The sequence below is a fragment of the Tauraco erythrolophus genome, chromosome 10, assembly GCF_009769465.1.
Source record: "Tauraco erythrolophus isolate bTauEry1 chromosome 10, bTauEry1.pri, whole genome shotgun sequence".
NCBI lineage: Eukaryota > Metazoa > Chordata > Aves > Musophagiformes > Musophagidae > Tauraco > Tauraco erythrolophus.
This window is the reverse complement of record NC_141474.1, coordinates 14,617,111-14,633,299: the sequence shown is the minus strand read 5'-3', so window position 1 is coordinate 14,633,299 and position 16,189 is coordinate 14,617,111. Positions and strand designations below refer to the sequence as shown.

The 16,189-nt window shown below is 34.9% G+C and overlaps 1 protein-coding gene across 8 annotated transcripts in view; it reads left to right on the top strand.

Moving 5' to 3' along the window:
• AGL (amylo-alpha-1,6-glucosidase and 4-alpha-glucanotransferase) overlaps positions 1-16,189 on the top strand; it is a 35,554-nt gene that overhangs the window by 14,026 nt on the left and 5,339 nt on the right. For 5 of the 8 annotated variants that reach the window (XM_086617682.1, XM_086617680.1, XM_086617675.1 and 2 more), the window contains 17 exons: positions 1,154-1,277; positions 1,867-2,030; positions 2,570-2,671; positions 2,921-3,073; positions 3,154-3,304; positions 4,462-4,586; positions 4,697-4,809; positions 4,936-5,070; positions 5,595-5,725; positions 6,310-6,446; positions 8,115-8,248; positions 9,377-9,552; positions 11,386-11,488; positions 12,721-12,946; positions 13,383-13,494; positions 13,861-13,996; positions 15,877-15,989. In XM_086617682.1, the coding sequence (XP_086473808.1) occupies positions 1,154-1,277; positions 1,867-2,030; positions 2,570-2,671; positions 2,921-3,073; positions 3,154-3,304; positions 4,462-4,586; positions 4,697-4,809; positions 4,936-5,070; positions 5,595-5,725; positions 6,310-6,446; positions 8,115-8,248; positions 9,377-9,552; positions 11,386-11,488; positions 12,721-12,946; positions 13,383-13,494; positions 13,861-13,996; positions 15,877-15,989 (2,335 nt within the window). Of the gene's footprint in view, positions 1-665; positions 790-1,153; positions 1,278-1,866; positions 2,031-2,569; positions 2,672-2,920; positions 3,074-3,153; positions 3,305-4,461; positions 4,587-4,696; positions 4,810-4,935; positions 5,071-5,594; positions 5,726-6,309; positions 6,447-8,114; positions 8,249-9,376; positions 9,553-11,385; positions 11,489-12,720; positions 12,947-13,382; positions 13,495-13,860; positions 13,997-15,876; positions 15,990-16,189 lie in introns of all 8 variants that reach the window. The other 3 variants (XM_086617676.1, XM_086617678.1, XM_086617681.1) reach the window with 3 other exon arrangements.

The following is a 16,189-nucleotide window of genomic DNA, read 5'->3' as shown; positions in this document are numbered from 1 at the left end:
AGTGTTTTACTTCCCATAATTTAAAAGTTAGTAAAAAAAAAACTGCAAAAAAAGTTTAGTCTGGCAGGCTTATTGCTACGATTAGCGGTAATTGTTTACCATGGAGCTGACTACATCCAGAAATTGTACTTATCTAGTAAATTAGCTTTAAATAGATTTGAGTAGCGCAGCTTAGTCTTAGCTTTGTTACAGAGCTTACCTAAATCTATGAAGAGCTCTCTGTAACAAGTTGATTCGCCCACACAAATTTAAGTGGCTCTCAAATGCAGCCATTTCAAAGCTTCTGCCATTCTTTCATTTATTGTTACTATTTTTGGAATGATAACTTTGAAGGCTTAAACTGAAGTCCTCCTCGGATTTCATACCTTTACAGATCTCATTTATCCAACCTTTGCTCTTGCATTTTGAGTTAAGATTATTTTTTTTAAAAAAAACAAAGTTGTAGTTATCTTAAAGTCTTCAGAGAATTTCCTAGTATTACTCGGTCCGTAAATAATCTCTGTAAAACATAAACATGGATTTATGAATGTTACCTGTTATTAATGGTGTTAGTGAACTGCGTATATGAATGACTCGTTTATGTTTGGTTAACATTCATGTTAGTGATTGCATATTACATAGCTGACATTGGATGTCTCGCATTAAAAATGTATTATGATCTATAGGAGATGCTAGCAACAGCCAGATCAGTCAGACCTAATCTTTATGTGATAGCTGAACTCTTCACGGGCAGTGAGTACATTGACAATGTTTTTGTCAACCGCCTGGGAATTACCAGCCTGATTAGAGGTACAATAAGCAGTTGAAAATTATGTAGGATTGTTGTGTATGGTTTGGAGTTCTTAATGTGAAACTAACATTGGTATGCTTTTTTTTATTTTTCTTACATATTCATGTTCTTTGCTTATGCAACTACCTTTTCTTCTTCATGTTGTATTTCACTTCTCTTGTGTGATATGCTAATTCTTGGTTTTGCTTATGTCTGTGTCCTCTTCTGTGTAAAAACTTATCTTTGTTCCTTAATTTTGGCTTTTTATTTGTCTTTGCTGCATGGCGTTTTCCTATTGTACAATCCCTGCCTAGCTTCGAAACTTGTCCTTTTTTGTATCTACCTTTCCCCTTTCTGTGGCTTTTTTGGCTGTGCTTTTTGCAGTACATGCTGGACACAGCTAGAAAATTGCGAGCCGATTTGTATGTAGTGGCTGAGCTGTTCACAGGAAATGAGGAGCTGGACAATATCTTTGTGAATAGGCTGGGCATTACCTCCTTAATAAGAGGTAGGCTTGCTGCGTGCGTGGTCTCTTTCCAACGAGAGATTATAGATGATGTGCTTTTTCCAAGGAAGAGGTTTCTTCTGGATTATGCACTTTTAATTTCATACTCCATATAATCAGAAGTACAGTTTTTGTATTGTGACTTTTGTGATATTCAGCAAAAAATACAGTACTGGCTGTAAAATAAGAGAAGAGAGAAGACATTCTGCATTATTTTACAGAAGATGAAGTATTTCACTCTTACTCTAGCGAGAGAAAAAGTTGTTGTAGCACAGTTAGGCTATGCAAGTGTTGCGTCATGTCTGATTTTTTTTGTTGCATGAGTTTCTTAAAGCCTATGAGAAACAGTTTCAGATCTCTGCTTTTATTTTCCTTTTTTTACTCTTACCTTTCTCTACCTTAATATATTGTAGTAAACGGAATACTCCAATGTTGTGTATCCACATTAGAAAATATAGTTTTAATGTGTTTGGTTTTTTAATGTTTGAACACACCGAAATAACAAGTGTGAAATGCTGCATTAACGTCTTTGTGTGTGCCGTACCCTATGGTAGTTATTCTTATGCAAATGCTTACCTATTTTGTTCTTTAGAGGCAATGACTGCTTATAATAGCCATGAAGAAGGAAGGTTAGTTTATCGTTTTGGAGGTGAACCAGTTGGCTCTTTTGTTCAGCCACGTTTGAGGCCTTTGATGCCAGCTATTGCTCATGCACTGTTTATGGATATTACACATGATAATGAATGTCCAATTCAGGTGAGCACCTGAACCGAAACCCAGAGCTTACATTTGATGTTTTCTGAATTGGTATTTCTAAACCATGGGAGGGCTTGGTGCAGTCTGAATGGTTTTCCTGAGCGATATGTAGGAAAAATGTGTTTCAGATCTTCAAGTTGTCTTGCAGAGAATAAGATTTTATAACAGCTCCCTCTGATGTTCAAGATTTTATCTTTCAAGGGATAAAGTATGTCAGCTGATTTGATTCTTTCATTCTAGCTACTATAAGTGGTTCTGTCTCTGCTTGTTAACCTGTTCTCCTAAGCACCTGTTTTACAGGAGGCAATGAGAGAGAATGGTGGGAATTGGAGTGCTTATTTTTGAGGGTTTCTCTGAAGTTGCTTTTGTTACTGCATTTTTAGTAATTTTTTTCAATAATTCTGTTGCGATTGAGAAAACGATGATCATGTAATTAGCAATTCCACTGTTAAACTGGGTATATCTTCTATATGCTGAATTGAGAGGGATGAATTATGTCTTTGATTCACTATTTATTACCTATTTATTTTTTAATGTAGCACCGATCGGCATATGATGCACTTCCTAGTGCCATGATTGTTTCCATGGCATGCTGTGCTATAGGAAGCACCAAAGGCTACGATGAACTAGTACCACACCAGGTATGTGTCTACAGTTTAAATCCTAAGTTACTTTTAAAAATGAAAACTTTATTCTTGTCCTAGGACATATATTTTAATGTCTTCTATTTGAAATTCCAAGCAGTTTACTAGCTGGGATTACTTTGGATTTTCCAATTTCATATGAAACGTGAATGGATTATATAGTTGAGAACTCCAGCTGTGGATTGTTTTGTTTTGTTTTTTTTTTCAGAGTAGTTGGTGTTTGCTTAAATCTTAATTTCTTTACAGATCTCTGTAGTATCTGAAGAGAGGTTTTATGCAAAATGGAATCCAGCAGCACACCCGACTTCTGGAGAAGTTAATTTCCAAACAGGAATTCTAGCAGGAAGGCTGGCCATAAACAGGCTGCATCAGGAGCTGGGAGCTAAAGGCTTTAATCAGGCAAGAAGTGCGGGTAACATTGCCTTTTCTCCATATTTATGTTCTGAGTGAGCACAGTTGCAACGATATTTCTTTTCTAGGTGTATGTAGATCAAGTCGATGAAGATATAGTGGCAGTGACAAGACACTGTCCTAACACGCACCAGTCTGTTGTGGCTGTAAGTCGAACCGCTTTCAGGGATCCTAAAACTTCCTTCTACAGTAAAGAAGTACCTGAAATGTGTATCCCAGGTAATCGGATATCTTTTCAAGAGATGGCAGGCATACCAAAACTTCAAGTTATTCTAATTCAGTACTTTGTAACTTTAAGGATAGGAAATCAATATTGGAATTTTCAGTGTATAACTCTCCTTTTATATGTACTAACATACATGTATCAAAAGCATTTAAAGTAGTAATAACAAACTTACTTTGCTTAGGGTTTTCAAAGGCATTCATATTGAGTATACTCAGTATTGAGTATTCAAAGGCGTTCATATTGAGCTCCCCATAAGGGTGTAGATTTGTTTACTGTCTTGTTTGTGAACTGTTAAATAGCTAACAGCAAGATGGTTAATTGTACAGAGTTGAGAGGGATCATATTTAAGTGTTGTATTGGGGGGAAAAAAGGCTAAAATCTCATCACATTTATTGATGTCATTGCTATTCAGCTTTCTTATATATGACTATTTTTGTGATTTTAAAATACATCTTAAACAACGTTGTACTGCATTAGTTAATATTAATATAATATATAGATAATATGTACCTAATATTAATCAAATATGTAAAATATTTGCTGTACTTAATAGTAGCAAAGTATAACAACTTCTACAAATAACCTGGCCATGTTTCTGAAGAGAAACTTTCCAAACTGGCTTTTTAAGTATACTCAGTTCTTTGAGTGCATGTGTGTCCCTGTTTTAAAGTCAGTCACATCTTATGTTAAGACGTTTAGAAGTGGCTGCAAGACTTGTATACCTTATTTTGTAGGTAACTGAAAGGACAGAGAAAATTTCAATATTTGAATATTAATAGAAATTGTTACACTAATAAACCATTTGTAGCTTGGAAACCGATCTAATAGTCTCTTAAAAGATAATAAGGAAACTAACAGAGCTGATGATTAGTAAAAGGTAGGTTGTAATTTGCTAATTGTTGACTGATTTTATGGTTAATTTTTATTATAAAATAACAAAATTGCAGTTCTGAATACAATACTGACAATGAAAGTGTGATGAACATTTATAGGATATTTAAAACACCTCCCTGTATGTTTTGTCATGTTTGGTGGTTGTTTATGCGAACAACTGAGTCTTGTATTTTAAATATTTAGGTTTTGCTTCATGTTTTCAAAAGAATCGCTTTTAAGTATCTTAACAGCTACAACATGATTTAACTTTTCTTAGGAAAAATAGAAGAAGTAGTACTTGAGGCTAGAACTATTGAGAGAAGTGCTAGTCCTTACAAAAAAGATGAACGTTTTATAAACGGATTACCTAATTTCACAATGGAACTCAGAGAACACATCCAGGTAATTATCCTCCTTCACACATGTTCTGATGTAATATTTTTTAATTTGTGACATTTTATATTAGAAAAAAGACATTGAATTTCAGTTGAAAATGTGTTTTCTTTTCTAAGATTAAAGACAGTAAAATTATAAAGCAAGCTGGAACTGCCATAAAAGGGCCAAATGAATTTGTTCAAGAAATAGAATTTGAAAAATTAACGCCAGGAAGTGTAATAGTATTCAGGTACGTTGTTATAATTGCCAAATGGCTGTGTTAGTTAAAATAGAACGATAGGATTCTTTGTTTTGAGACTTGGGAATAGTTACTGTAAGTGCTACTTTTCTACAAGTTATGCATTCATATTTACAGAGTTAGCCTTGATCCAAAGGCACAAGAGGCTGTTGGTGTACTCCGCAATCATTTGGTCCAGTTCAGCCCTCATTTTAAATCTGGAAGTCTTCCTGATGATCATTCAGCACCTATATTAAAAACGTTATTTTCTTCGTGAGTATTCTTTAAGCTTCTGAAGTAGAACTGAGAGCGCTACAGTGGCAGCAAAGAACAGTCTGTAAACTTAAAGTGATGATTTTTTTTTTTTTTTTTGTTACTATGGATGGATTTGGATTGTCAGAGTGCAATAAAAACTCTGAGATATTCTTTTTGTACGCACAATGCTGAGCAGGGTTAATACTGAAAAACTTGCCAGGCTCTTTTGTTCACGTTCTGTGTACTTGCTGCTTAAAGTAGGTATACTAACACAGAGTGCTTGTCAGTGTTGGGGTGTGATTGTTCAGAGTTTGTACATAATAATGTGTTTCTAAATAAATACTGAAACATCTGAGAACAACTTAGACAATCTGAAAAATAAGGCTCTTTAATTTCCAAAATTAAGTGGTGAGAGAGTTGTATCTATTTAATTATTTTAATGTAAGTCTGAAACTAGAATTGTTTGTGAGATCCTTTCTCTGTTTCCTTACTAATGTTGCTTTTGGGTTAGGAAATTTCTTTTTTCTCTGCTGTTTTTTCAGTATTGCATCTAAACTAACTTTGGCTGACCTAAATCAAGTACTGTATAGGTGTGAGGCAGAAGAACAAGAAGATGGTGGAGGTTGTTACAATATACCAAACTGGTCACCGCTGAAGTATGCAGGCCTCCAAGGTAATAGTTTCAGCATTCTTTTTTTCTGTTAAGAAAAAAAGGAAAATAAAGCTGCTCAATCTAGATCATACCTTAGTGCTGTTTTATGACTAGTGCTATTGTTTGGATAAAAACCAGTAAGCTTTTTCTGCTTGACCATGCTATTAATCAGTGTTGTACCCAGGAAATCACCTACCAAAACAAGAACTCTCACTCTTGATAACTCTGGGCTGCAAAATTAAGTTTCAGTATGTTTAACACCAATGCTCTTGCTTTTAAAATAAAAAGAAAATACATACACCTCCAGTGAAAAGTCGCATTAATTAAACGCTAGGCATTACTAGATTACTGAGGAGTGTCGATCATTTATCAAATGTATGAATTCTGTCACGCTAGTTTTTCCACAATGATTTTCATAACTGTCTAGGATGTATGCTGCAGAAACTACAATTGAGTTGTATCCTAACTTATTCTGCAGATTGAGAAATAATACAGTTAAATCCAGTTAAAGCATCTGTTGCAGTGCTTTTCCTCATGAATTCTAATTGCTGTTTGTGATAATGGTGTGTAACTCTTTTAATGCAGAGTTGGGTTTGTATCTTCAGGGTTAATGTCAGTGATGGCAGATATTAGACCAAAGAATGATTTGGGTCATCCATTTTGTGATAATTTAAGATCTGGAGACTGGATGATTGATTATGTCAGCAATCGACTGATTTCACGTGCAGGAGCATGTGCAGAAGTGAGTAAAAGTACTTATTTGGTGAGTTTGGGGTTTTACTAGTTTCACTTTCAATCACTGGTATATTTTTAAATTCAGTCTGTCTATAACATATATATTGTCTAGGCAATTTCTTCTAGGAGATTAAACCATTAATATCTTTTTCTTCCCTTTCCTCAATCCTATTTAAGGATAGACTGCAAAAGAGAAGTGAAAAATATGTAGGACAGGGAGGGATTGTTAGCTCTTATGTAAAGACCTGCAGGGGTCCTTCCTTTTTTTTAGTTACTCTTCCTCAAATAAAATGAAGTAACTTTTTTTAAAGTACCTTCAAAAGAGGGCCTAAATACTACTGAGGCATATATGATTGATACAGTTATAGTAAGATTGCACAGTGAAGCACTGAGAAGATAGGAATTACTGATATTTGTTACCTGTGTAGCTGCATTATGACACAGTCCTTTGTCATATTTTATTTTCCTGCAATTGCTTTATTCATTTCATAAGATGAAGACCTGATTTGGGTAACTTACATAAGAATGCTAAAGCCTTCGTTATTATCTTCATTATTTCATGTTGTTCCTGAAGTCACGTGTAGTGATATAAAGTGGAAGAATGGATAAAGCAGTCTAATGTTGTGCTGAAGTGAATGCTGAATCTGACCTCAGAGATGGAGCTGTTCTAGAACAGAAGTTAGTCTGTTACTTGCTGAATTTACTGCTCTTCAAAGACTGTTGCTTATTTTTTCTGTGTATTTTTGAGTTCTGAATTTGTAGTGTCTCATTCTGTTTTGCAGAAAATATAAAGTACCTATAGCTACACTGAAGTCACATGGAGCTAAACTTTACAATTTCCCTGTTTACATAAGTAACTTTCCCTCAATTTCCAAGTTAAAAGTATGGTGTTATCATGTAATATATCGATGCATACTTTCTTTGTCTGCACAGTCTTCATCTGCAAGGTTTAAATCTTCAGTGACTTTCTAGTAGGTTGGCATGACATTCTTTAACAGTACTAGAAGGAAAGAAGATACTTCCCAGGTGTCAAACATTTTGCAGTGACCCAAGAATGGTGAAGCTCCAGAATCCTGAGTCCTTGACGCATATCTGCAGCCATTTTCACTAGTGGCCATATATAATTTAGCCTTCTGGTAATTTTTCAGTTGCTGATCTTAAGCTTCATCTCTTCTGTCCTGTCTTTTTAAGCAGTAAGAAACCTCCTTCCCATACTGGAGTCATAGTGATGTCTTTTGAGTTGCAGCTTTCCTTTGATACACAGTTTTAATACCTTCTTTGTGATTATCCTTCCCCACCCTGCCACAAGACTAGCAAAATATAATCTTTTTCTATAGTTGATGTTCTTGCCAGTTTGTCATAGTACAGATGTAGCAGGGAAGAATCTGTGCGATTTTCCTTAGAGTTCATCTTTCTCAGCTGAAATTTTGAAGCAGGAGGGTACAGAGATTCTACCATAAATATCTTACGTGAACAGCTTCTTAGATGTGAACGGTTGCGTGCTAGTGGTGTTATTAATAACTGACGATGACCTCATCTTTGTGGTGGTGAAGCATAACTTGAGTGTAATAAATGTATGAAAACTGTGACAAGTACTTTTAACTAGATGTGTGCTGAAAGCACTGGTTTTTGAACCCTAGTGCTACCAAGTTCTAATTATATTGTATTTTAATAGGTTGGTAAATGGTTGAAGGCCATGTTTGTCTACCTAAAGAGAATTCCACGTTACCTCATCCCATGTTACTTTGATGCCATATTAGTGGGTGCATACACAACACTTCTTGATGTGGGATGGCATCAGATGTCTAGGTATGCTTAGCATGTCAGAGCTATAGAGGTTTCTCTATATATATTTGCATCTTTTATCTGCTGGAGAATGTAATTTGAATTTTTTCACGCTCATTCCAGAGTGAAATTGGTAGTGAATATCAAATCCATTTTCTAACAGTGGTGATTTGGAAGGTTGATAGTTCAGATACCTGTCCAAGGTTTGAATTTGTAACTACTGTTGGCATTGTGCAGTAGAAGGAGGAAACCTTAAGCTAGCATTTCTTTGCCAGGTTTTGGAAACGTTTTAGCTATAATTTTAGTACAACTGCAATAATTCCTTAAAGTTCGGGGGGGAAAAAAGGAAATACCAGGTTGTACTTGATGCTGGTGCTTCGTTCAGTACTTCAGTTCAACTTTTCTAACACAGCTGAACATTATCTGAGCACTTTGCTTAATTCTTGAAATAACTGGTCTTCAGTGTCTGCTTCTCCTTTGTTTCTTGGGAAGGGAAGGAAGATTGATTTAATGAAGTCTTTATTCTAGCTATGAACATTCTAAATAAATCAACATTGTTTAGTAAAAATAGAAATGTTAAAATGGGCTTAGAATTTGGCATGTCTATGACATCGTGTGGAAAGTAGTATATTTTACAAAAAAATGCTTGGAGATGAACTAGTCAGGAATGCAGGTTACATTGGTTTAGACAATGTGTTAACTGATTTATTGATTTACAATTTTATATATATGAATATATGTAAAAATTTGGCAATCTTTAAAAATACTGACTAGGTTTGACAAACTTTTTTTCATAGTAAAATATCTTTTATCATATTTTTGAGGTCTTAGGTCTGTATGTAGACATCAAGCAAACCAAACCAATTTCCTTTTTTTACCCTTTTCTCTAGAAGAGTTTGACATAAACACACCCATTAGCATTAATAAATTAAAATTTAAGGCTAACATTGGGCACTCATTTGGGGGTAAAAAGTGATTTACAAATTAAAGCTTATGTACAAAATTAGTTAATGCAAAATACTAACATTAACTCATAGTTTGTTATATTTATTTTGCATAATACTTGTAATAGTCTTCTGTAAAAGAAAAAGGTTTTATAGACTGGTTTTGCTGAATGCTAAGTTATTTTCATTTAATTATGTTGAATTACAGCTTCGTGCATAATGGATCAACGTTTGTTAAACACCTTTCCTTGGGCTCAGTCCAGATGTGTGGGATAGGAAAATATCCTTGTCTGCCAGATCTTTCTCCTTCCTTGCATGATGTTCCCTATAGGCTGAATGAAATTACAAATGAGAAGGAACAGTGTTGTGTTTCCTTGGCAGCTGGTAAGTGCAGAAAATGTGTTGTGGTTTGTTTTCATTGTTGTTGGGTTTTTGTTTGTGGATTTAAAAAAAAAAAAGTCTTCTAAAATAATTAAACTGTTTTTAGTAACTATATTGTCTTCATTGTGCTTGGGATCCGTAGGTCAGCAATCATGTATAAAATGTAGGTATCAAGTTTTCATGCTTTTCCCCGTGTTTTAACTCGTGTTTAAGATAAAGATTTGCTCATGTTAAGAATATGGGAATTTTGTCTAGTGGTGCTTCTTGGGAACAACTCTTTTGTTATGAGCATTAGCTCTTGGGAGGGAAGTTTATAAACACTTTATTTAGAGACAGTTCTAGCTATATCTGCTTTTATCATACATGGAGATGTACAAGTATGTTCTCTTTCTTTCCAGAAGACTTGCTTGAGATAAACTAAAACCTATTATGCTAAGTATATTTATCTTTTTTAAACATGAATTTAAGAACTAAATTGTAACGAAGGGTGAATTTATTGTTTACAAGTTCTCAGAAAAAGCAAGAACTGTTAGCAGACCAGAAGAATGCCTGATCCAAAACTGTCTCCAAAAGGAAAGACCATAAAAGCAGTCAGCTAATAGTGTTTGTACCTCTGAGTGTTCTGCCAGCATCTGGCAGTCTTTGAATTGGGCACTTTCCTATGTCAAAAGTATTATCTTACGTGTTTAATGGCTTAGAATGGATTTATTTTTGTTCTGAGTTGGCCCATTCCTTTTCTGAAACCATAGAAACTTTTTAACATCCACAGTTTCTAAGGCTTGTGTCTCACTGGGGTGTTTATTTTCTTCTTCTTTTTTGTTGTCTGTCTTTCTGTCATGGAATTTTATTGCTTTTAGTTTCTTGTTTTTAGTAACATTCCATTTTCTTTCTTTAGTGTTACCTAGAAGCACCAAGGCACAAGATTTCCTTAAATTGGTCATAAAGATGAATTACACTAAAGGATTTGGTTTTAAATATTCCTTTCGCATATTCACTGGTAGTTGTGTCTGTGAGATTTTTAACTTGTACACAGGTGTCATTCTCGAGTGCTATTGCCATATACTACAAAATTGCAGAGGCATACAGGCCATATTTGAGTATTAGCAAATACTTTGGAAAAGTGGTAGAAGTTAAAATGTTGTTCTGTCAAGCATGTAGAACAGACTACCGTTTTGAAACTTTACCATATGGAATTTTGTGTGTGTTAGTTTGGAAAAGTTAATAAATGGAAGAAAAGACAAGGATGGACCTTACTGTTTTAATTATTATGCTTTATGAGTCAGAATTATTCTTGAAGTTACATGTTATAATCTCTGCATAAGATACAGTTCTAGAAGCTGCTGGAAAAGAGGAGCAGGATTCCTTTTATAGTGGCTGAAAGTAATTTTGGGCTGAAGAAATCCGTAACTCTTCATTCTTATCCCCTTTATGGTACTGAGATGGCACAGCTCTCATGCATAAACGCTTGTCAGCAAAGCATTATAAATCTTGTCATAGTTCTGTCTGCTTGTTTGTTTTCTTTCTGTTTTCTTTAATTAAAGGATGACACTTTAACTTAACCAAGTGATTTAATAAAAATTTAAATGTGTCTGTATTATTGATATGAGAAGTTTGGTTGTGTGATCTTGAAATTGTGGAAGATAACTGTTCTTAAATGAAGTTTTATTTCATGTTATCAAGAACTTGGTCTAGAACATTGTTTGCCTTAAATATCTTAATCTAGGAAAAAATTATAAATGTAATACGTTTTTGCTTCTGGTTATTTTATAAGTACACGTATGCCTAAAGATTTTTGCCATACCAATAAACAAGAAGAATAATGACATTTCTTTTTAGGTTTACCTCACTTTTCTTCTGGAATTTTTCGCTCTTGGGGAAGGGATACCTTTATTGCACTGAGGGGTCTAATGTTAGTTACTGGGCGCTATCTAGAAGCAAGGTAAGACTGACTTATTCTTAGTTCTTGCTGGTTTTGCAGGTAGTTAGGAAAAAGGCAAAACCTGAGATGGTATGCAAGCTGTTGGGAACAGTTGATGTGCAGTATAAAACTTTAATGGTCCTGGAGAGAATTCACAAATCTGTCTAAGTGGAATTAAAAATATTTCCTAAATTATTCTCTTTTGCTTGCTTAGCACTGATATCAAGCTGATGTTCGGTATAGATAATGTAGTTCTAACCCTTGTAACACTACAGAGTAGTTATGTTTCACATGTACTTGCATCATTGTTGCTAAGCAATAATTTCGAAATTATTTATTTAAAAATTTGAAGTAGCAAGAGAATACTCTTTTAATCAGAAAGGTATGATTGCATGTCTCATGATTTTTTTTTTGTAATTGCTAGTATTTGTTTTGCTAATATTTGTTTATTAATGCTAGAAATCAGCTGATTGTGGATTGTTACAGTCTGATATTTGTAAATGTTTAACCTGACAAATGAGCCAGATATCAAATCAATAGATCTGGATTATATTTCTATTAATCTTTTGAGTGGAGCTCGCCACATGATAAAAACGTAAAAATTAGTTGGTTAAATTAGTGTGTACTTATGCTGTTGTACATTTGGCCAACTATTATCTTTCTCATGCAGTGAGATCTGCAGTCTACTAGTATGTTTATATTCCCTTTTAAAGCTAGTTGGAATCCATGTTTTCTGCAAGGTATGCGCAACGGTTCTCAAATGAAACTTCTCATAACCTCAGTTGCTGTCACCTCTCTGTATTTTAATAGGAAATTCCCATCTACTCCTGCCCTCCGTCCCCATTCCACCCTACCCATCAGAATGGATACCAGGGTAATCATAAACAATGTCAATAAAAACCTTCCCTGTGACCTCAGTGGGTTTTGGATTTAGGCTCTATATCACTACCTATGAAAGAGCAAGATAGCTTTTCCGTATTAGCAGATGTTGTGTGTTTTGTACAAACTCATTTAAATGTATTCATGTTGGGGAATTTGTAGGGAATTGATGACTTTACTGTAAAATAAGTTCATGCTAAATAAAGTAACTTGTAGCTTTCAAAAGCAAACTTTTGGCATCTGTCTCTAAGACCCTGTCTATCCTCTTGACTTACCTTGCTATTGAGGTAAACTTGTATACTTTGTGCTTAATACTTGGTCCAACAATGGCCTTGAAAGTCACTTAGTCAAAACTGTGTTTTCTTTTGTTCTAGAAACATCATTTTAGCATTCGGTGGGACTTTAAGACATGGTCTCATTCCCAATCTGCTTGGCCAGGGGACACATGCCAGATACAACTGTCGTGATGCTGTATGGTGGTGGCTTCAGTGTATCCAGGACTACTGTAAAATTGTTCCAAATGGATTAGACATTCTCAGGTGTCCTGTTTCTAGAATGTACCCAAGAGATGACTCTTCTCCTCAACCCGCAGGCACTATGGTAAAGATCACTTCTGATTTAAGTATTTAAAACAACTATAAATTTTGAATGAACAGGTATAATTTTCTAGCTACCAGAACCTGTTGCTATCTGTTGGTTTTGGTGAAATTTGATCATAGTGCAAGATTCCATATTTTAGACACTTCTCACTACATCTGCATCACATGATTAGATGAATGCAGGGGGTCGGTAATGGAGGAAAAAATATTCCATCAGCTTTACTTCTGTATTTTTTCCTTTGCTTTTTGTCTTGAAAAATTGTTCATACCAAAAATTGTATACAATGTATTGCTATTGATAAAGATGCTACTGAAAACATTAGGTTCTTTTCTTTTGAAGTATCGTAAACTAGAGGATAAGAATTGCTACCGTTTGCATGTTAGAGCCGTTTTTCATCTTACCTTTCTCATATCATCCAAACATGCAATCAATCTAGGATCAGCCACTTTATGAAGTAATACAGGAAGCAATGCAACGACACATGGAAGGCATAAATTTCCGAGAAAGGAATGCTGGTCCACAGATAGATCAAAATATGAGAGATGAAGGTAACATATAGAGCACTTGCTGTGCAATTCAAAAGATGACCATTGTGTTTTATATTTCTTTTCCTCTAGTTATTGAGTATATTTTTGAAAAATTGTTTAATGCAACTAAAACTATATTACTTTCAATATGATTAATGTTTAAAACATGCCTAATTGTCTATTATCAGCAACTGTTTATATGTTGTGCTACAAGTTATCTTTAAATAGAAGTTCACTTACAAAAGTACAGTTGCCTTCAGAAACCCACTTCAGATCTCTTGTTTGGAGGGTTTTTTGTTTATGTAGGTGATTTGGGCTGGGTGGGAGACAGTTGGGGTTTTGTTTTCTTTAAAATACAGACTTCACATGTGATATTCTTGCTTTCAGGCTTTAATGTAACTGCAGGTGTTGACCATGAAACCGGCTTTGTCTTTGGAGGGAACCGCTTCAATTGTGGCACTTGGATGGATAAAATGGGAGAGAGCGATAGAGCTCGCAACAGAGGAATTCCAGCTACTCCAAGGTACAAAATCCAGGCTTTTGGGGGAAATTCTTAATTTTATTTTTAACTGAAATTCTTCTGCAGAACTACTATGCCTTCCATCAACACATCTGACAGGTGGTCTTTCAAATATTCTAAATGTTTCTGCCTACTAAAATGTTAATTTTTTTTTTTCTGTGCTCATTTCAAGAAAAAAGTGTGTTTTTAGCAGATGAAGCCCTCAGCTTCTGGCATGGTCTTAGCTCCGTGCAAAAAGTCAACTTTCGAATTCAAGTAGTAAAATGTAAATTAGGAAAAATTGTATACTTGTAGTAGTAGCAGTACTTTGTTATTTACACTTATTATAGGAGATATCTATTGATAATTGTTGTGTTGTTTCAATACTTTATATTTAGAATTCAAAAATACCTACAACATCTAAGTTTTTGAAGTTGAGAGAAAAAATTGTAGAGGATAAGCTCTTTATAGTGTGCTCGCAAACTGCTGCAGACATCCTTGGTTGAGTTTAGTACAGCATCACTTTGGAATAAATTGCCATCTGTGGGTGAGAACTGAAGGCAAATGCTGTCTTGCTTGGCAAGTCAGGCTTTTACTTGGGAGCCAAGAGAGGTTGAGGTACCTGCCCTAAAGAGGCTAAATCGGTGATGCTGGAGAAAAATTCTACATCAAGCAGGCAGTAAAACTCAATATGATATAATATAAAATTTATGTATATGGTTATTATCTGAATGTCACCTGAAAAAGGAGCAAGTCCAAGAAGTGTGTTTAATGCTTATTTTAATGCTTCACTTTTGACTCAAGTAATCTATTATGGCAGAAATATTACCAAAGTTACCGAAACACGTGTGCAGATGAGAACCTCTGTATTGAACACAGTTTTAACATCAGAGGATCAAGTTGTTTGGGGCTTATCTTTTTTTCATGTTCTTAATCATTGGTATAAAATTATCTTAAATCTGTGCAAATTAGCTGGCTATGATAATACCACTTTAAATTAGTCTGTTGTACAGGAAAAGAAGTATCTGGCCAATTAACAATCAAGCTCATTCCCTGACTGTTAGCTGATAGAAAACCTCACCTGTTTTCCACCCTTTCCTCCCTGGTTTCTTTATCAGGTAGAATCATACTGATGTAAATAAAAGTAAATTGACACAGTCTGTTTACGCTAGTGTTCTTATTTTTGGCCCTTCATGAATCTCAAAAATACTCTATAAAACTGAGTGTGCTTAAAAGTGGTAGATAAGCTTCGGGTCGATGAAGTGAAGATATGCATCTAGGGGAAAAATAGTCTAAACCATGTGCACTTAATACTGTCAGAACTGAGATACAACATAGGAAGGAAATCTGAGTCATTGGTAGCTTTCTGAAATTATACCTTGGTGTACAGCAGCAGCCAAAAAATTCCAATAAAAAATAATAATACTGAGTGTCGTCAGTAAAGGTTTTTAGAACAAGACAGAGGGCATCATTCTGCCTCTCTGTGAAACCTTGCACATGCAAGATGCAGTGTGTCTTGACTGTCATGTGTAGTGCTGGTCTCAAGGACATAACAGAGGACAGTACAGAGGAGGGCAGCTAAAACTCAAAGGGATGGAGTAGCTGCATTGCAAGGAGAGATTAGAATGTCTAAGGACTCTTCATTTCCAAGAGAACAAGAGTGAGAGATGTATGACTGAAGTTGAGAAAATCATGACAGTAGTGATGATGATGATGGAGCTGTTATTCACAAAATACTGCAATGCTGTAGAACTTTGGGATGCTCGTAATAGGAAAAATAGGGGAATAGTAGGACAATAGGGAAAAATAAAGTGTCTAAATAAGATACAGATTATTGTTTTTCTCAGTCACTTTAATATCCTTCTTAAAGTAATTCTTGGGCTTTTTTATCATTATTGTTTTAGAGATGGCTCTGCTGTGGAAATTGTTGGCCTGTGCAAGTCGGCTGTTCGCTGGTTGCTGGATTTATCTAGGAAAAATGAGTTTCCATTCCATGGAGTCACTGTAAAAAGACATGGTAAAAACAGGCACACCTCATTATTGTGTTACTGGAGTATAAAAGTAACTAAAATGATTAAATCATGGCCATATAACATCAGGGATGATTATCAAACTACTCAAGAAGGTTTAGGAGTAAAAGGGGAAAAACTTGGGAGAGTATCTTGTATGATTAAAATCTTTCATTACTACAAAAATTTATTAATAGTTGATATTATC